Raw genomic sequence first — 21,736 nt, 5'->3', positions numbered from 1 at the left:
GTTTTAACCTATTCACTCAATAAAAAAAAAAACTATACCTTCTGTTTGATTTTTGTCCCCAAAAAAAAAGTCCTAGTCACTTTTATCCCTCAAAATCTAGAGACTCCATATCACATTAATACCCACATAAAATAATTTTTCATTTGCTGAGTTGGAAACATTTGTGAAAGATTCTTTTTGAAACATTGAACTGTGACCCTTTACCACAGAAACATTGCTGAGTGGCATCATATCTGAAACTGAAAGAAAAATCTCACCACAACAGATGTTTCAACGCCACGTGGCAGAACAAAGACCTCTATCTACCATAGGGAAATCCAAATACTAAACCATAACCAATCAGCCATTGCTTAGTTGTACATCTTGTAATCCTCAAAATCCATTAATTTGCATATATATAGCCCCCCCAACTCTCTCTTCCCTTCATATCAGAAAAAAAGAAAAAAGAAACAAAAAAGAAAAGCAGCTTCAGCAAAAAAAATGGCCACTTCTGCAATTCAACAATCAGCATTTGTTGGTCAGGCTGTTGGTAAATCACAAAATGAATTTGTTAGGAAATTCGGCAATTTCGGTGAAGGCCGTATTACCATGAGGCGTACTGTTAAAAGTGCTCCTCAAAGCATCTGGTATTTCTTTCATTTTAAATTTATCGACTTAAGAGTTTAATAAATACACTTGTCGGCTCAATTTACATGAAATTTTGATGAAATAGGTACGGAGAAGACCGCCCAAAGTACTTGGGTCCATTCTCTGAGCAAACGCCATCATACCTTACTGGTGAATTCCCAGGTGACTACGGATGGGACACTGCTGGACTTTCAGCTGATCCAGAGACATTTGCTAGAAACCGTGAGCTTGAGGTGATTCACTGCCGTTGGGCCATGCTTGGTGCTTTGGGCTGTGTTTTCCCTGAAATCCTTTCAAAAAACGGTGTTAAATTTGGTGAGGCAGTTTGGTTTAAGGCTGGATCCCAAATCTTCTCTGAAGGTGGGCTTGACTACCTAGGAAACCCAAACTTAGTCCATGCCCAAAGCATCCTTGCCATTTGGGCTTGCCAAGTTGTCTTAATGGGCTTTGTTGAAGGATACAGAGTTGGTGGAGGTCCACTTGGTGAGGGTCTTGACAAGATCTACCCAGGAGGTGCTTTCGATCCACTTGGTCTTGCTGATGATCCCGAGGCTTTTGCTGAATTGAAAGTGAAGGAAATTAAGAATGGACGTTTGGCAATGTTCTCCATGTTTGGATTCTTTGTTCAGGCTATTGTTACTGGAAAGGGCCCAATTGAGAACCTCTCTGACCACATTAATGACCCAGTAGCCAACAATGCTTGGGCTTACGCCACAAACTTTGTACCCGGAAAGTGAAGTAATTAGTAGTATGTAATCTTTAAAATTTGGGCTAATTAATGAAGTTTTATGCCTTGTACCTTGATGCACAATTTAACATGCTAGTATTTACCAATATTTAGTTGTACAATGTTTTTCTTTTCCATGAAGGAAATATCACCTTGAATGAAAAACCAAAAATATAAATTAAGGACCAATATCATTAACCTGGAAACATTCTGAGGAAACAAATTCCTAAAAATTCATGTTTTAGTATATACATTCATGCCATAAATTTCAAATTTAAGAATAGTGAGGTCAAAGCATTAGATTGACTAGCGGCTAAATTGGGATTTTTACTAATTATATTCAAAATATAAGGAAGTGAACATGCCAAAAAAATGAAGAAAATTCAAAACATATAGTATATACATAATAAATTTCAACCAATCATAATTTTTCAACGTGTAGTGACGATGTCAATTGATTTCCAAGTGTAGCTCCGCCATACAGACAAAATTGAAGAAATTCTATTGATATTATTTTTCTCCTTTTTGGATTGGAAGTTGATGTTGGGAGATGGAAGAAAATGACCAAAATGGTCCTTAATATATGGGGTTTAGATCATTTTGGTCTGTATTCACTTGACTGATATAGTTCATATCTAAGACAATTCATCCTGATTAAGTGAGTGAATTTGCTAGTGTCTTCTAAGATTCTTAAAGAAAAAAATATCTTATTTGTATGAGTGAAAGAATGATTGAGTAATGAAAATACTAAAGTTAAATGATTGAGTAATGAAAATACTAAAGTTAGGGTATCATGGCGGCTCAACATAATTGGAAGTCTAAATAAAATTTTATTTAGCTATCTAAAATTTAAATAAATTTCTTTGACGAGAAGCACTTATATCCAAAGTGAAATTTTCTGATACAAATTCAAATTAATCGGCTTAAATATATTTATCAGACTTCGATTGAGAAATAAAAAATGATAAATAATTTTCTATGACCAATTAAATAGAAAATTTTATGAACATCTCCGGTGTTTTATTTACCAATATCAAGATATAAATAAAATAATAATAGTATAACTAAAAATATATCACCAAGATTTAAGAGTAATTTCTATAAAATGTGGTTAGATCAATATTGTTGTATAAGATAGAGAGTTGGCCAAACAAGAATGCCCACATTTAGAAGATGAATGTAGCGAAGATTTGTATACTTAGATGTGTGAGCATATTAGGAGAGACATGATTACGAATGAAGTTATACATGGTAAGATATGAGTGACCTCTGTGGCAAATAAGATGAAGGACGCAAGACTGAGATGGTTTGAGCATATAAAGGTGTGTGCAAATGCACCAGCTAGGATGTGTGAGCAGTGACGGAGCTAGGATTTTCAATAAAGGGGTTCAAAATCTGAAAAAAATAGACATACGAACTAGCCAAAGAGGTTCGACATCTACTATTTATACATAAAAAATTATTTTAACCATGTATAAATAGTATAATTTTTTGCCGAAAGGGGTTCGCCACCATGTAGCCTCGCCCCTGCATGTGAGAGATTGGTTGTAGTAGGATTTAAAAGAGATAGAGGTATCCAATGAAATTAGTTGAGGTGTACGAAAGCTGACCCATACACCATGATCATCAAAAAAAAATAGAGATATGTCGAAAAGAACGGAATGGGGGTGAGGTGAAATTTGTGTGATTAGACAACACATGACACAACTATAATTTATTGAGAGCATGACCTGAAATAGAAAGATACGATAATTGAATGTTATGGTAGAAAGTTAGTAGCTAGCTTAGGTGGAAGAGGCAGGGGGCTAGTCCCATATCTTTTTCTCCTTATTAGTAATAGCATTTAGTAATCACGTTATTTCTTATTCTTCAATGTGTTTTTATTATCTGTTGCTTCATTTTATTTTTTTATCTTGATATTCTACTGTTGTTTTTTCGTTTTTTGAGTCTGTACCCTATAAAAATAGATATATTTTGAGCCAAAGAAAAAGATATATTTGCAAAATAAAACAGCCCCAAATATCTTATCCAACAGTTGGGATAAGAGAGCATTGCTTTCTTTTCCAACAATATACAATCTGTTTCTATTAATGCAATTTTGAACATTAATTAAGCAGAAAAAAGGGGGAAATGTTTGAACACATAACAGCAAGTGAAATAGCAGGATTTGGAGTGGGTGGCTTACTACTTGCTGCCACCATTTATGCTCCCAAAATTGATTCCTTCATCTCTTCTTCTCAGCGCAGGTACTAGCCACCATCACTACTTATTTCTTCTTTTTTTCCTTTTTGGGTTTTGCTTTGTATTTTTTTTTAATGATTGTTACTTATTGTTTCATAATATATTTAAATTGTATCATGTTATCGATGAATACAATATTTGGATAGATTATATCCTTTTTCATTGTTATATAATGGCACACATAAATCTACTAGAAAAGTAGAGCTACTGTAAAAATATAGGGTAAAGGATCAAATAAGATTATTAAGAAAAAACAAAGTACGGAAAAATTATAAGGAAATGGTGCCATCACACCAAATCAGTTGTCACACAAATGAGATTTTTCGTTATTATTTGATTCTGGATTTAACAATAAGATACAATAAAATTTAAGCAATAATCAAAACAAATATCAGTGAATCTTTACACATTATCAGCAAATTTAGGCTTGGAATAGGAAGTTTTTAGGCTTGGAATAGGAAAAAAAAAATTATCAGCAAATTTTGTCTGGAATTTCTCGATTATAAAAGAAAGAAATTACTTTATAAGTGGTTTGAATGTTAGTGCATACAACTTAAACTCCACGAATTATAATTCATAGCTCTCATTGATCATCAAGAACCCAACTGCCTTTTGTTTCAGTGTTAATACATAATGCATATATTATTAGTTTTTAGAGAAAAAATGGTAAACTGTTTTGCTGCATTTTTTTTCTTCCTATGAACAGTTCACTAGGAATGTGCAAAAAATGTGGAGATTTGAGGCTGATAGCATGTTCAAGCTGCAAGGGATCTGGTACAATTAAAGGAGGACCATTCAATTTCATTCTTTTGGAGGACAAATCAAAAGTAGGATCCTCTTCTTCTTGTACGAAATGTCGAGCCAGAGGACACTTTCAGTGCCCCGAGTGTTCTAAACTTAGTCAGGCTTGATCTACTTTACGCTATACAAGCTTATTATATTCGAATAGTTGTCAATGCTTCTTGGAAAGTTTCTTCTTTACTACATAGAAGATAAATGATGCTTCTGTAGTAGAATCTGTCGAAATTTGATCATACACGTAAGTTATACTATCAGCTTGACTGATGGAAAGGCGGCAAGTTTGCCCTGAGTTCTGGAAATGTTATCTACCGACTACTAGTATATGAAATTTCAGCTTGTCATGATACTTTTGATATTCTGAAACCATATAAGAATAACTAATAAGGCATCAGTGCAGTTACTTACTAGTAGGTTTTTTGGTTTGTGGACATATTATACACTGATTATAATGTAGGATTTGGTTCTTTATTTTAGAATCTGGCTGTACAGTGCTATTCCTCATACCAAACGATCCTTTCAATCACATTTACAGTAGAAAAAGGATATCCTCACTAATACATAATTTTTCTGATAGCAGTAATGAGACGGAAGGGTTGATATCAAATGTTTTCACCAGAAGATAAGGGCTTGAAATGATGAAAACGTCTGTTGTCTCTAACAACTATCTCCATTTGATAGATTTTAGATAATAGTTTTGTAACTCCATGGCAATCATTGAAAACGCGTAGGTTTTTCACTACATGATTTGGAGTTCCAGGTTAATCAGACCAATTTCAACTTCATCTCTTTAACCTTGGATTGTATTTCCTCAATATTAGGATGTGAACTCATAAAGCACACCTTTATGCTCCCTGAGCTTCGTCCTGCTTCCTCTCTCACCCCTCCTTATCTTCATCATTTCTCTTATTTGTCAAACTTGCTCTGCCACAACATACATATTTGAAAGGAGAACATAAGAGAGTTGTTTCTGGACTTGTTTCAATTAATCTTTTAGCTTCGTCTTCACCAATTTCTAAGTAGCAATCAGTCCTAGAACCAACTGGACTTGTTTCACGGTTATGTTCTCTATGATGCACTTTAATCATTTCAAGATGCCCAAGCTCAGCAAAGAATGTCTACCAAACAACCATAAACTTCGACTTTTGGTTCAATTCCATGTTCATTTTTCATCATATCAAAGTAATGCCTACCATCATCAACGAATCTGACATGATTGCAAGTATTAAGCACTGCAACAAATGTAACAGCCTTCACATCATTTCTTTTCAATTCATTGAACAATTCAAGAGCATGTTTTCCCATACCATGCATGCCATACCAACTAACATCGCCTTCCAATGCCCCACCCTCTTCTTAGGTATAGATCGAAAAATCCTTCGAGCATTTTTCAGTGACATGGAATACATATCTATCAACACTGTACCCAATACTCCATCCTGTTTATACCCATTCTTGACTATATAAGAATGCAGGCACCTGTCTTTATAGAGAGAAGCCAATCCTGAAATTGCAAAAGGGGTGTCAACAATAAGGCTGGATTAGGCTCAAGACCAGCACTCTAACATAGCAGAAAACCAGCCCAAAGATTCTAAACAATCATTTAGCATATTGTTTGATTTAATATATTAAGAGCATTTTTAGTGCAACATAGAATGTTTACTTGGTTATGATACTTTAAAAAGTTAGTGTAGATTTAAATCTACAACTATTTAGATAAAAGAAACCAACTTGCACTTTCTATTACTTCTGTGTTCTGCATAAACAGCAGCTCAGATTGAAAATTAATATATATATATATATATATTAAGTCACCTCTATGTAGCTTTCTATTCCCCTTCTGTGTTCTGCATAATCAGTAGACCAGATTGAATACTAATATATATATTAAGGCACCTCTATGGCTCAAGTTACTCAACATATAATTTACATTGCATTCCTTCCTACCTAACCTAATATTGTAACGTAAATTACACTGCATTTTGGGGCTGTTTGATATTCTCACAATTCTTTAGCAAATCAGTATATCCTTCAGCTGAAGCTATGGCAAACTCAGTCAGTGAGCTCAGAGCAACTGACATTCCTGCACATAGCACTCTAATGGCAACCTCTGCCATCTTTTCTGCTGTCATTATTTCCTCATCAAGCTGTCCAACTTCAACGATCTCCATGTTCCCATCAGATTCTCTGTCGAGACGCTTTGACGCACCAGGAGTCCGGCGGGAATCTTCCTTTAGTTGTTGTGCATAGAGTGAGCCTACTCCTGCTGCGAAAAAATCTAGTCCTTCAAGCACTGGGGTCTCCCGGATGGAGTCTAATAACCTGGACCATTGGATGCAAATGCTGAATATTGGTGGAGCTCCCATGGAACGACGAGGAGAGAAGGGAAATTTTGATGTGTCAGAATCTGAACGAGCACAGCGCAAAAGCCAGCCTGCTAAAGCATGCAAGTATGATCGTTGAGAAACGATCCATGACTCGAAACATGCTCTCCAATATCTGAGCTCCATCTCAAGGTTAGCAGCAGAACGAGCTAGCCTATGAGGCTCAGAAGGTGACATAACCGTGTACTTCCTTATTCCGGACTTCTTTGAAGGTGTGCCAGCTAGCAAGAGCTTGGCTTCATCTAGAGTATGCTTCTGCATTCGGTGGCACTCTGTCATAACCTTCCACATTCTTCCTAACCTGTTGAGGCCATCAAAGGGTTATGTTGTAAGTTTTTAGTACATAGCAGCAAATAACAGTTTATAGCAGAAGAAACCTAACTTCAATCATTGAATTTTAATTAGCAACTAACTATATTGATGTCAAACTTTAGCAGCAATAATTGACTAACAAAACCCAAATCGAGAAAGCTGGGGACAGCTATTAATAGAAACCAAAAGAACAGTCTCTGAAGCTCGACTTATCCGATCATTTCAGAAGTTGATCAAATATGTATCAACCCATATTATGTATATCATAGCATATGGAAATCCATGGATATCCACCAATTGCACTGCCACCTTAAAGTATGAAAGGGTTTAAGTAACCTCAAACAAAAAATATTTATTAAGGGTGAGTTAGGTACAAAGGAAAACATTTTCTAATTTTTTTTTTCAATTTTCTAATATTTGGCTGGCTTAAATGTTTTGAAAAATATTTTTCAAATGGAATTACTTTCCTCAAATTTAAGGAAAATGACTTCCGAACATAAAGAAATAAATTTTTAAAAACTCTTTCAACCTCACTACCCCAAAATGGGTACCGGACTTCCGACCCAAGACCGGTCTTACCTCAACCCATAACTCGACTCCCCACCCTAACACAGGACCCAACTCCTAACACCTACCTGTGACCCACTCCCAAGCCAGACCTAAGACCCGACACCCCACCTGGAACCTAGACTCGACCCCGACCTAAGATCCGACTTGGGATTCGACTACCAACTCCGACTCTTGACCCTAATTCTAGACCCCAATACCAACCTCGAGTTGAGACTCCACTTTTGGGATTCGACTACCAACTCTAACCCTGACCCAACCTCGAGACTCGACCCTGACCTGGGACATAACTCTGACTCCTAACTTAGGTCCCAACTCTCAACCCCGACTTTCAATCCTTACTCGACTCCAACCTCAAAGCGGGACCCGAATCCTGACCCTTACATGAGACCCGAGCCTCGACTCCCAACCCTAGACCCAACTTGGGATTTGATTACCAACTCCAACCTAGGACCCAACTCATCACCCTAACCCTAGATCAAAAACCTAACCTCGAGTCTCGACCCCGACCCGGGACCTAACTCTCGACTCCTAACTCAAGACCCGACTTCCAACCTTAGCTCAACTCCGACCTTGAATTGGGACCCAAATCTCGACCCTGACATGAAACCCAAGACTCGACTGCCGACCCTAGACCTGACTCTCGTCTTCTGACATGACCTCAATCCTGACCCAAGACTCGACTATGACTCCTCACCCCAACCTATGACAAAACTCCAAACCTCGACCTAGGTTTGACTCTCGACCCCAATTGCCAACCTTGATTCAAGACTCAACTCTTGACCATGAACTTAACCGAGGATCTTATCCCGTCTCAGGACCTGACTCCCGACCCTGATCTGGGAGTCCTAACCCCGATCCAAATCTGGCACCCAACTCCTAACCCCATCTAGAATCCAAGTCCGAACTTTTGACCCCGACTCGAGACTCAATTGTTGACCACTTAATTTTCAAGAAAATATTTTTTTAGCAAAAAAAGGTTACGTGGAAAATATTTCCTTTCATACCAAACACACCCTAAAAAGAGAAAAAAGAAAGAAGAAATGCTTATAATTTGGGAGTACTTATCTCTTTTACCCGTTTTTTATCCATATCAATATAGATGGGTTAGACATTTTATTTGTTTTCACCTGACCCATTTTTTATTCTTCCATATCCGCCCCTTTGCCACCCCTATAAACAACTAAGAGCAACTAAGAATCAATAGATGGAGCTCTCGGTTGTTACCTTGTGTTATAGTAATCAATCTATGATAATAACAACTTGTTAACAATGTAAAATGTTATACCTTTTTTTACAATTGAGAAATCAATGTAAAATGTCTTACTTGATTCTATCATTAAAGGAACTTCTCTCACATTTTCTTTTAAATCTTTTTTGGTAACATACATGTACAATTATGTGAGAAGATACAACCATACGTACGTACACATGTATATGGGGCAGCTTCAAGAACATGACAGTTTTAGCAAATAAATCATACTCCCTCCATTTCAATTTATTTGACCTACTTCCTTTTTAGTTGGTTTCAAAAAGACTGAACATTTTCCTTTTTAGCAACTCTTTAATTTAAGACCACAAGATTCAAAAGTCTTATTTCTTTTCTTAAACTTCATGCCAAGTCAAAATAGGCCAAACAAATTGAAACGGAGTGGATTGGAATGGTTGGCTAGTATAGATAGCTGAAGAACAGTAAGAGGGATATCATATACATACCCTTGCACTAATTCTAAAAGCTGAGGTTGCAATTCTTCATCCCGTAAAGTTTCAATCCTTCTAGAGATAGATTCAACAGAGTGGATTGAAACCTTTATCTGAGTATCCAGATTACTAATGGCTGCTCTTGTTTTATCCACAGACGAAGGGTCTGCTCCATTTACATCTAGATTTCTGAGTTGATTCAATTTTTTCTCATAAGCTAGCCGGATCCGCTCACCTGCCTATCAAACATTATAATAGTGAATAACTGATGTTCAACATATTAGAGTAATTAGGTTAACAGGAGAATGTTACTTAAGAGAAACATGTTTGGAGGTCAGATTAGGCAAAGCAATTTTAAGCCATAATTTCGTTTTATCCATACATAAATGTCTTTTACTTTCCTGTTATTTCTGGAATGAACAATAATAATTATCCTTCTTGCTCAAGAGTAATATTTGAATTCATTCTACTTTTCAACAGGTTGTAAACAAATGGAATTCATGCATCCCGTTCATTTTATATATACATGCATGTCTTGCATTTTCTTGTTATTTCTGGAATGAACAGTAATAATTGTTGGTATTTTCCTGTTATTCTGGGATGAACAGTGATAATTTTTCTTCTTGCTCAAGGAGTCATATTTGAATTCTTCTCTTTCCGACAGTTTAGTGTCTCATCCTATTTTTAGACAGAAACTAGTCGAAATTGATTTATATCTTAAATTTTCTTTTAAAAGCAGAAGCATACCCTGACTTCCTCATATAGTTTTTTCTCCCAGGCATATAATCTGTCCAAGGTTGACTGATGACTGCTTGAGAACATGCTAGATTCATCAGATAAGTCACTACTGCTCTGATAACCCTCATCTCTTAAAGTTGAAGGATTAATCAAAAATCTCGAAGAGGATGATCTTGATGACCCTGAGCGAAATAGAGCTACTGGATTCAAGATTTTCATCGCTGCAAATAAAATAAGAACATAAGCTTCCAAACATAAATATTTCGAAACGTTGACCAAATAGCATGGCGACAATCCTTTAAATGACAAATCTGGAGGTGTTAAGGATTAATTGATGACAATCAAAAAAATAATCATTTGCTTACTTCTTTTAACAGAAAAAATGGGCACTTCTTCTAGTCGACTTCTATATCATTTGCGTGAGAAAATGGCATAAAGAAACTTCTATAGAAGGCACATCACTTTGGAATAACATTGAGCTTCAAAGTGAAAAAACAATTCTTCTTATTAGATTGTTCCTTCACAAAGAAACTTGGTTTCTTCTAACAATGCGACTGTATAATGTTCTGAAGCTTGCCATTTCTCCCGAAATATATCAGTTACTTTTGGCAAGAGACCTTAAAGAGAAGTCCAGATTAGAAGCAATAAGAAATAGCATTTTCCATGCTACGAGGAACATGCAAGGACCTAACTCTTTGATCTTGAACATGCTAAAATAATGTGACTGCTATTTCCACTGCATGCATATTTGACTTAGGGTGCACAGTCATTAAGAACAAGAAAATAAGAGAAGTGTCGTGAAGCATTTTATGTAAGCACCTTACCTGACTGATCATTCGATTGCAACGAGTACTGAGCCCTGATAGCTTCTAACACAGTTGACACCTCTTTAGCAGAATTACAAGCAATCGTAAACTGACTTTCAAGATCCTTAATAACTTCTGACATGCTTGTAGGCCTTCTATTTACATAAACAGTAAATCCAGGTGTTTCCTCTTTTGCTTCAGGATCAACAACTGCTGTCTCATTATTGCTAAGTTGCCCTACATTCTGTGTCTTTGCCACTGTTGTGGTTTGGTTGGGCTTAGATAGTAATTCTTGAATATGGGGAACATTTTCATGTTCATCGTTGGTTTCTTCCTCATCGCTATCATCTTCATCATCGTCGACATCTTCCACCATACCTTCATCTTTATCACAATTGTGAGCTGCTTTGGTCCTCTCCTCTTTCACATCCTCCCCATGATCAGTTTCTTCTAACTCTGTTTCCTCTTCTAGTTCAGGAATTCCTTCTTGCTCCCTAACTTGTCTTAGCCCATCATTGTCATCGTCGAGAATTGTCTGCTCAAGGTTGTTTCTCATAGGGTAACCATAATAATCAAGTGAAGAAAATGGATTCCAAAAAAAATCCCACTGTGATGATGTTTGTGGTGAAGGGGGAGGCAAATTAGGCCTGTTGTTGGGGGAATATTGAAAAATCGAAGGGTTCATCGGTGAGGATTGCATAGAAAAAAAACTATCCATCCCATATTGATGCACTGGGGAATAAGCCTGGATTCTAACTGTTTCGGGTGACTGAGGTCTTTCTTCAACAGAAACAGCAGGATTCCCACCTGACCTAAGATAATTTATTTTTATAGTGGATTTGGGTTTTGGTTCAGACTTCACGTTTGTTATGGAAAAGGATTTTGGTTCTATGGAGATGAAACCAGGACTTACTTTCTTAACCGGTGTTGTAAAGGGTGGAGTTTTAAAAGAATCCAGCAAAAACTCACGAGGCTCATCGACTTCAACATAATCTCGAAGGGCAGCAGAAACTCTTTCCATGGCATGGATATAATCCAAATGTCCAGAAGCAAATCGCATCCGCTGTTCCACTGCTTGTTTTATGAACTTCTTTCGATCTTTACAAAGTTGAACAGCCTCTTCATCATCCAACTTGGATGAAGAACATCCCATCTCTCTCAAATCAACTTTATCTATCTTCTATTCTTAAAAAGCCTAAGAATTTTTCAGGCTCGAATCGAAACAGGAAACGAGATTAAGTCCTCTGAATACAGTCACCAGATTCATATGGAAACCAGCAAACTGTTCAAAACAAGAAAGTGCATTTCAGAAGTTTCATTCTCAGAGAGAATCATAAAATATATAACCAACAAGAAAAGAAACAAACAGCAAGCAATTCTATGCATAAATTATTGGAAACAATAACATATTTAGGTTCTTTGCCTTGTTAATAAGCCATAAGGAGAAAAAGAAAAGTTGAAAGTACTTGCAATAGCTTGGTCTAAAGGAATAGAAATGCTTTATCTCCAAGAAATCAAGAACAACAACAACAACAACAATATACCCAGTGAAATCAAGAACATATCATGAAAAATGTTCAATTTTATATCAAAAAAATGTTCAGGTAGAGCACATCAAGTTCCAAAAAATCGATAAACCCATACTTATCAGCAACGAAAAAACAGAATGAGACTGTTCATAGAATAGCAAGATTATACTATCCTTTTCTACTTAAAAAAGGCAATTATAATTTACAGAAGATCATTAGCAAAAAATAAGAACAAATTTAGCAAAGATATTAAGCAGCTTACTACAACTCCACAAGCCAGTAAAACTGATGAACCCAAAAAGGAAAAAAGAAGGGTTCTTAAAGTAAAGGATGAAGATTATTATTACCCATTAATTCCAAGAACTAAAAATTGAGTTTGCAATGCCCCCTCAAATATTAAACCAAAAATAGCAACTGGGTTCAGTATATTCAGCTAAATAAATCACAAAAAAAAAAAATAGGAACCCATTTCAACATTTTCCAAATTAACCGCAAAAATCAGCAACCAAACATAGAAACCAGTAGAAACCCCCCCTCTGAAATATCATCCATTAGAGGTATAAACACAAAAAATCCCACAAAAATGTTAACATTTCCTTTTAAGAAATTAACAATAAATGGCTCAAATCTTGAAGAAAAACAAAATAGATGCCATTTTTAAAAAAGAAGCTCGCTCACACAAAAACTGAACTTGCTTTCATGATTTTCTCATTCCCTGACAAAACCCATTTTACCAACATACAAAATGAAGATAACAAGTGGGCCAAGTAGCAAAAAATATCCGTACCTGGCAAAAAATCGTTAAGAAGATGAACAACAAAGAATAACCCAAGTGGGAGTTTGTGATCAGTGATAAGTGTGTGACTGTGTGAGAGAGAAAGAAAGGAAAAAACAGAGAGACGTTGTGTTGGTAGAGAGAGAAAGCAACGGTCAAAACAGATTTAAAGTGAAGAAAAGCAAAGTGAAGAGGAAGAATAGTAGCACCGAAAAGCAAAAATAAGGTAAAGGAAAGAATATGGTCAGGTTTCAGAATATTGACGCTTTTATAGTTAATGCCATTCATGTTCTATTTATTTACGGAAATGCCACTCACTAATCTTTTTTTCAAACATGTTTAAACTTTCGATAAAAATGATTAAGCTTTAGCCATATTAAACTTTTTAGACATTGCGTATCTGTGTCTGAAGTTATTTTGAAATGCATAGACTTCTTAAATTTTTTATGGTCCTTGAATGACATATATGTACACTTTGGCCTTATTCGAATGATGAGATGTGAACGATTTAAATTGAATTTAAATAAATTAATATAGATTGAGTTAATAAATAAAATACTATAATCGAACCTTATCTAAAGTTATTGGCTAAGATGTGCTGATGTACTTGATCATATGCTTTTGCCTGCTGGGTATACTATTCACACGTTTTTTGACAATTTTTATTTTTTTTGTTACCTTTTCCACCTATTTTTTTTAGGTTCATAAAATTCATAATATCTGTATGATTTGTTGTGTGTGTGTGACTAGATACGACTTTCCTTCTAACTTTTTTTCATTTTTTTTTTGTATTTCTCCTTGATTATTTGGATTAATATTTATTTTATCGTGCTAATTAATATGGTGTTTGATCGGTAATATAGAATTAATTTAGTATTTGATTTGTAATTTAGAAATCTGCATAACTAATATATGTATAAATTTTGAGAAATTCATGTACTATTTCATGCAGGACAGAAGATGAAAAACTTGATACATTGATAAATACTTTTTTTGGTCCAAAGATCCTAAATTCTTAATGATTATTATGTGAAATTGTGGAATTATAAAATTAAAATGAAGGCAAAAAAAAGAATAGTAGAACAAAAACTAAAAAGGAAAAATAATTAAATCTTAGCCATTTTGAGGTAAATGCTCTGAAAAATATAATTAATTTCAAATCAATAACTTAAACCTCTTTTGTAAATAAAGCTCGTTTCATTAGAACTTCTTTTAATGTTCTTATAAATAGTGATAGCCCTCCAATTTGCTTTTATTCATTTTCAAAAATTGTTGTTCATATATATATATATATATATATATATATATATATATATATATATATATATATATATATATATATATATACTTGTTTGAAAGGTTCTAGATAATATTCACCATTTTATTATGAGTTTAAGTGGGCGTTTGGTCATAAATAATTTTAAATATAATTTTTGTGTTATTTGAAATTAATGGAATAGGAATTGAAGATAAATTGTGTTTGATTATATTTTTGAGAAAGAACATTTGAATAGGAATCATATTCCTCTTCGTTCTTTCATTTACCACTAGCAGATTTGGAGATAGAATTATATAGGTAATAAATTTTATATAAATAATGTCACGATTGATAATTGTTTAGGAGGTAAATTATTCATGTAACATAGAATTTATATAGTATTTGGTTTGTAATTTAGAAATCCGCATAACTAATAGATGTATAAGTTATGAGAAATCTATGTATTATTTTATGCATGATAGAAGATGAAAAAATTGATATATGAATAACTAAATCTTGCATAAAATAATATATAATTTTTTATATAACTAATCTTTATATTACTAATACTTAACTCTAACCAACGATAAAAGACCGGTAGGGGCTGGAGTGGATTTGTAAGCACTCTTTTCATTCTTATTCTATTTTGAATTCGAGTCCTCTTGAGTGTGAAATTATCTTTGTTAGGGAGCATTCTTACTTTCAATTTGAAACTTTCCGACATAAATAAATTTAATTGGATCTCAATTCAAGTTTTAAACACCCAATAAAAAGCCAAAAACGAAAGTATAAATAAATAGGTGGTACTCAAACATAACCCCTTTTCATAGTATGAAACTATGAACTAAACTTCTACTTTTAAATTTTCCCTTTTTTTGATTCGCAATGTGTTTGCTATATACTTTTAAAATGTTTTCTATAGAACAAAACGTGTCTTATTTCCCCTTGATGCTTACTGTTAAATCTAGGGCTGTACAGGGCAAATCGATAAACCGCACCAAATCGATAAATTGAACCAAACCGGAAAAAAAACCCGACTAGTGATTTGGTTTGACTTGGTTTGGTGTTTGGAAAAAAAACCCGACCATTATAGGGTTGGTTTGGTTTTAACTAAAAAAAGTCAAACCGAACCCAAACCGACCCGATTATAGATATACTACTTTTAAATTATGTTATACATAAAAATATTTATTAAAATGTAATTTATAAATATTTTTTAAAATTTTTCATAATTTTTGTTTTCTTTCTTACATTTAGATTTGGAGTTGAGAAACTCATCTAAATAATATACAAAAAATCACATCTTATAAAGTTATATTATAAAGTTAAAACTTCAAATAGTGTTCTGCCTCCATCTTATATATTGATATTTTGTACTAGAATTCTTTTTAAGAAGTACTGCTTTATGCTTTTTATTAGATACTATGAAAAACCCGAGAAACCCAAAAAAACCTGAGAAAAATTGATATCGAAAAATCCGACTTTTATTGGTTTGGTTTGGTTTATAGATTTAATAACTTAACACAAATGGTTTGATTTGATTTGTAAAAAATCCGAACCAACCTGGCTCATGTACACCCCTAGTTAAATCTAATGGATTGAATGGGAAATAGAATAACACTTAAGAGAACAATGCAGTGAACATGAACTTCATTACTGCAACTTCATTCTTACATGAATGATCCTCAACTCTACTGCTAACACCTTTATTTATAGCTGTGATTAATCAACTAACTATCTAACAAACCAGTAACAGACTGAACGATTAAGTTAACTAACTGATCATTTGGGATTAGTTGATCTAATTGACAGCTATACATTTAACTAACTGCTCAACATCCTCCCTCAAGCTGGGCGTGTGAAAAACACTCTTCATTCCTAGCTTGGTAAGTAGATATCAATGTTGTACACAAGTAAGGCTCTTTGTGAACAAGTCTGTAGGTTGCTCTGTTGTCTTCAAATACACAGGTTGCACTAATCCAAGTTGAACATTTTTTCTGATGAAGTGACAATCAATATCTATGTGTTTAGTGCGTTCATGGAAAACTGGATTGCCACAATTTAGATGGCTGACTTGTTGTCACTGTGTACTGGCACTGGCAACTTCATTTGCACTCCTAGTTCCTTGAATAAACCAACTAACCACACAATTTCTACAACTGTTGAACTCAAATTTATGTACTCAGTCTCAGCTGAGCTTCTTGAAGTAGTATCCTGTTTCTTGAACTTCCATGAAGTCAAGAAATTTTCATATGTAACTATGTAGCCAGTTATGGATTTCCTACTATTTAGACATGATGCCCAATCTGCATCACAGTATGCAGTCAACTGATTAGTAGCATTAGCTGTCATGAGTATTCCAAGACTTGGTGATTGTTTCACATATTTAACTACCCTTATTGTTGCCTCCATGTGTGATGTCCCGGGACTATGCATAAATTGGCTTAGTAATTGCACTGCAAATACAATATTTGGCCTTGTAATGGTCAAGTAAAATAATTTTCCTACCAACTTTTGATACTTATAAGGATCTACTAGCAGCTTATCCTTCTCATCTGTAGATGAAAAATGCAAATCAAATTTTGTAGTAGTCAATTTCTGATTTAATTCAATGGGAGCCTCAACAGGTTTTGAACTTGATTATCCTATGTCTGAAATTAATTCAAGGTAGTATTTTCTCTAATGTATAAGGATCCCAGTGTTACTTCTAGCAAATTCAATTCCCAAAAAATATCTCAAGTCACCTAAATTCTTGATCTTGAAATTGTCTTTAAGGATTTCCTTTGTCTCCAATATCAGCTTATGATCATTTCCTGTGATTAACAGATCATCAACATAAACTAGAACCATGACTAAACTATTTTCTTGATGCTTTATGAATAATGAATAGTCATAATGTCTCTGCTGAAAATCAGATTTAGCCAAGGTTGTAGTCAACTTGATGTTCCACTATCTGCTAGCCTATTTAAGTCCATAAAGTGATTTGGTGACCTTACACACTGTCCCCTTCTCACCTTTATGGACAAAACCTAGAGGTAGCTCCATGTATATTTCTTCATACAAATCACCTTAAAGAAAGGCATTAAACACATTCATCTGATTTATTTGCCAGTTATGGGCAGTAGCTAATGCTATAACAGCTCTAACAATCCCCATTTTTACAATAGGAGAGAGGTTTCCTGATATTCCAAGCCCTCCTTTTGGTTGTAACCATGGCTACCAACCTAGTCTTGAATCTATCAACCTCTCCATCAGCCCTATACTTTATCTTGTACACCCACTTACATCCTATAGCCCTCTTATCCTTGGGCAAGTGTGTGATCTGCCAAGTATGATTATCTTCCAGTGCCTGTATTTCACTCTTCATAGCTTCAATCCACCTAGAATCTTGTATGGCTTCATGATAAGAAGTAGGCTCTTTGTCTTGAGAAAGCTTAGACACAAAACTCTTATAGGCTGGTGAGATGCTATCATAATCTACCACATCTCCAATGAAGTATAAACAATTTCCAGCTTTTTTCTTAGTGAGCACATAATCTGCATGCCAAATGGGAGGTTTTGCAGATCTATTGGATTTCTTATTGGCAATGACTCCTGGTAAAGTAGAGTGACTAGAGAGCACTGGTGGTACTGGTTGAGCTTGTAGAGAACTAGCACTTGGTACTTGATCTTGAGGAGAAATGACATCTATAATATCATCTATATGTAGATGGTCATTAGGATCTCTGATATCCTGCTCACTAGGTTCACGGGACAATGATATACACTCATCAACTACAGGTTCTACATTAGGTGTTGCATTATTGATGAGTACACATGGTGTTAGCTTACAACATGATACATGCAATTCAGGTTCATGAATTTCTGCTTGAAAAGGAAACTCATTTTCATGAAAGGTGACATCTCTGCTAACAAAGATAACTACTGACTCAATGTCCAACAATTTATACCCCTTCTAACCAACAACATAACCAATCATCACAACTCTCGTTGCATTTGATGCAAATTTGTCATTTTTCCTTAAGTTTGTAGCAAAAGAAAGACAGCCTATCACTATGGAATGTACCAAAGAAGGTTGTTTGTTATATAACTTCTCATATGGTGACTTGTTTCCCAGACTAGACAGTGGTATTCTATTGATAATGTAAGTTTCAACTTCTACACATTCTCCCCAAAATCTGTTTGGCAAATGACCCTGAAACTTGATGGCTCTTGCTGTCTTTAGTAAGTGTCTGTGCTTTCTTTCCACAACTCCATTTTGTTGTGGACAGGACCTTTGGTGAACAATAACATGCAACATAAAAAGATCATGACAGTGGAAATTTAAAAATTCTCCTTCATTAGCCGACCTAAACACTTTCACACACCTTTCAAACTGATTTTTTATCATTATCAGAAATTGTTTTAAAACAACAATTACATGAGACTTTAAGGAAATCAAGAAGGTTCATGTCCACCTAGATTTATCATCAACTAAGGTGAGGAAATACCTACTCCCATTATGAGTAGACACCTTATATGAACCACAAACATCCATGTGCACTAAGTCAAACACAGCATCTACAATTTGGTACTCATAGGAAAAGGGACTCTAGTTTGTCTAGCTTGTGGACAAATTATGCAATTATCAATAGTAAAACTACTACAAGTTCTAAATTCTTTCATTCTTCTAAGAACCTCCACGGGAATATGTCTTAGTCTCTTGTGCGAAAGTGTTGGATCTCCTTCTTTCTTCTTTATTGCAAATAGTGTTTTGATCTTCTGTTGCAGCTTTGGTCTCCAATATAGTACATACAGTCCATCATCCACATCACCAATCCCCTTGACCTTTCCATATAAGAGATCTTGAAATATACAATATGTGGGAAAAAAAAGATACATAGCAATTCAATTCTTTTGTTAGTTTATACACAAACAAAAGGTTGAACCTGAATGTTGATATGCATAAGACATCACTGATCATTTCATTGTCACTTAGCTTAAAATCTCCAATATGTGAAACTGTGGTTGAATCTCCTGTAGGTATTTGCACTTTACCTATGTTGCCTATTATATTTTTAAGTTGCAAATAATTGAGATTACTAATCATATGATTGTAGCTCCTGAGTCTATAATCCATTTCAAATAAGAGATAGCATTACCTGCCAAGTTAACACTACTGTTTGCACTGTTGTGAGAATCTATGATGCCACTATTTTCTTTTAGCACATTTAGTAGCTGATGAAGCTGTTCTGGTGTGGTTTTATTCAATAGCTAAAGCAACTGTTTTTGTGAGACTTAGCCTTTGTACATCTGTTGTCCTATAACTATATGTGCCTTCCTCTCTATTAGATCCTGCACACTCTGTTGTGAATTAGTCTGACCTCCTCCTACCACCACATTCACCTTCTTCTTCTCTTTGAAATTATCTGAATAGCCAATCAACAAGTAACAATCTCCTTTCACATGTCCAGTTGCATGATAATGATCACACTTCTTGAGCTTATTGCAGTCTGCCTTTACATGTTATTTCATGTTACAATAGTCACATTAAAGAGATTGATAGTTCTTCCTTGGATATTGATTTTGTCTATTATTTCTTGCAGAATACATTGCCAAGGATTCCACTTCATCATGAATGTTGCCTGCTAATTCCTTCTGACTTTCATCTTGTATTGCCAAGGCATATGCTTGGTTTACATTTAGCAAATTTGGTATCATTAAAATCCGATCCCTAGCTTGTGAGTAAGCATCACTTAATCCCATTAGAAACTGTAATAGTCATTGATACTGCAACTGTTCAACATAGTCTTTCTATTTGTGATAGTCACAACTAGGGGGGGCAAAATCAAATCATACTCATCCCACAAGTTCTTCAGTTTTGTATAATATGTAGAAACATTCAATAATCCCTGTGTGAGTGTAAATATGCTCCCATGCAATTGATAAATCCTAGACCCATTGATTCTATCAAAATATTCCTTAAGATCAAGCTGTCATGATTCAAAAACTGAGGTCATGATGGCACACATCTCAAAACCCAATCTGATGTGTAACCCTAAAAATAAAACTCATACAAGACTCCCAAAGAGGAAAGTGATGCCACGATTTAAATAAAAAGAAAAAAATAATGAAGAAATTATCCCAAAATCTGGTGTCATAAGTATAAAGAGCATCTAATACAAGGTTCGAATCTGAAGATACAACATAAGTCTCTGAATGATACAAAAGACTGAAAAATAAAGATAGACTAGTGACGATCCGAATTCTGGGACCTCACCACTAATCTGAGAATACACAATCCGCTAGAATATTAACTGCCACGTGGGGTACCCCGACTAGTATCTGCATCAAAAAGGGACACAGAAGTAGGGGTGAGTACAATTCACATGTACTCAGTAGGTTTTAGCTGACTGAGTATAAGGAATTAATCAAACCTATGAAATAAACTAAGGAACGCATCCACCTGCATACAGAAAAGTCCCACTTCGGCATCGGTGCCGCCAGTTTATATATATATTGACGCGAGTAAAGTAAACCCATAATAACAGCTCATAATCACAATTAATCATATAATTCAAGCAGCACAGATATCAATGCAATGCAATGCAATATGATGATGCAATGATGTGGTGGTACGGTGGAATCAAGACTATCGCACAGCCTGTCGTATACACCTGCCGAGCTGTGCTACCAAGCAGGACCTATGGGGGTCTCGCAGACCATATACCTCAATCACAATATCTCATTATCCTTGCCACCTCCTCGTGGTCAAGGGATCACAATGTATCCACTACCCTGCCGGAAAACTGCCTCGGTCAGGGACTCAAGATACAAAGGTTAGGATCACAATGCATCCACTACCCTGCCGGAAAACTGCCTCGGTCAGGGACTCAAGATACAAAGGTTAGGATCACAATGCATCCACTACCCTGCCGGAAAACTGCCTCGGTCAGGGACTCAAGATACAAAGGTTTAAAGGTGTTTTATTTTCTTTCTCAAAAAGAATTTCCATATTTCTCAACTTCCCATGTTTCATGATATGATGAATGAGGATGAATGCATCAAATCACATATGCATGGAAGTAATAATCAACTCACATGTGGTATAAGGTTCAAAGTTCTCAAAACTTAACCTACACATGATATTTACCCTCAATAAATAGTAACGGGAAGAACACACTTTCATTTAAATATTCACCCCTTTCTCAACAATATTTCAATACTTAAGTATGCTCAAAACCCCCAACTCAATCTCTCAAGCGGCATCACAAGTCAAATAATATACTCAAGC

General features: G+C 35.1%; 4 protein-coding genes across 5 annotated transcripts; 2 read left to right on the top strand and 2 right to left on the bottom strand.

Annotated features, from left to right (window-relative positions):
- Positions 1–417: 417 nt before the first annotated feature.
- On the top strand, positions 418–1,425 carry LOC129891955 (chlorophyll a-b binding protein 4, chloroplastic). The gene is made up of 2 exons (XM_055967459.1): positions 418–626; positions 713–1,425. Exons 1-2 carry the CDS (start codon positions 481–483, stop codon positions 1,362–1,364), a joined length of 798 nt encoding a protein of 265 aa, XP_055823434.1. The 5' UTR covers positions 418–480; the 3' UTR covers positions 1,365–1,425.
- Positions 1,426–3,353: 1,928 nt separating this feature from the next.
- On the top strand, positions 3,354–4,749 carry LOC129891994 (uncharacterized). Its single transcript, XM_055967508.1, has 2 exons — positions 3,354–3,600; positions 4,302–4,749. Exons 1-2 carry the CDS (start codon positions 3,485–3,487, stop codon positions 4,504–4,506), a joined length of 321 nt encoding a protein of 106 aa, XP_055823483.1. The 5' UTR covers positions 3,354–3,484; the 3' UTR covers positions 4,507–4,749.
- Positions 4,750–6,261: 1,512 nt separating this feature from the next.
- On the bottom strand, positions 6,262–13,428 carry LOC129891954 (protein ROLLING AND ERECT LEAF 2-like). Of its 2 annotated transcripts, none has more exons than XM_055967457.1 (5): positions 13,218–13,428; positions 10,920–12,183; positions 10,105–10,316; positions 9,373–9,596; positions 6,262–7,078 (listed from the first exon to the last, which is right to left on the bottom strand). In XM_055967457.1, exons 2-5 carry the CDS (start codon positions 12,052–12,054, stop codon positions 6,364–6,366), a joined length of 2,286 nt encoding a protein of 761 aa, XP_055823432.1. In that variant the 5' UTR covers positions 12,055–12,183; positions 13,218–13,428; the 3' UTR covers positions 6,262–6,363. The 2 variants fall into 2 exon arrangements, with proteins under 2 accessions (XP_055823432.1, XP_055823433.1); XM_055967458.1 differs by lacking the exon at positions 13,218–13,428 and adding an exon at positions 13,109–13,130.
- Positions 13,429–16,360: 2,932 nt separating this feature from the next.
- On the bottom strand, positions 16,361–17,508 carry LOC129892697 (secreted RxLR effector protein 161-like). Its single transcript, XM_055968276.1, has 3 exons — positions 17,455–17,508; positions 16,610–17,082; positions 16,361–16,460 (listed from the first exon to the last, which is right to left on the bottom strand). Exons 1-3 carry the CDS (start codon positions 17,506–17,508, stop codon positions 16,361–16,363), a joined length of 627 nt encoding a protein of 208 aa, XP_055824251.1.
- Between the last annotated feature and the right edge of the window lie 4,228 nt (positions 17,509–21,736).

The sequence above is a fragment of the Solanum dulcamara genome, chromosome 6 (assembly GCF_947179165.1).
Source record: "Solanum dulcamara chromosome 6, daSolDulc1.2, whole genome shotgun sequence".
In the NCBI taxonomy this organism is placed as follows: domain Eukaryota; kingdom Viridiplantae; phylum Streptophyta; class Magnoliopsida; order Solanales; family Solanaceae; genus Solanum; species Solanum dulcamara.
This window is presented reverse-complemented; position numbering and strand designations above follow the sequence as displayed.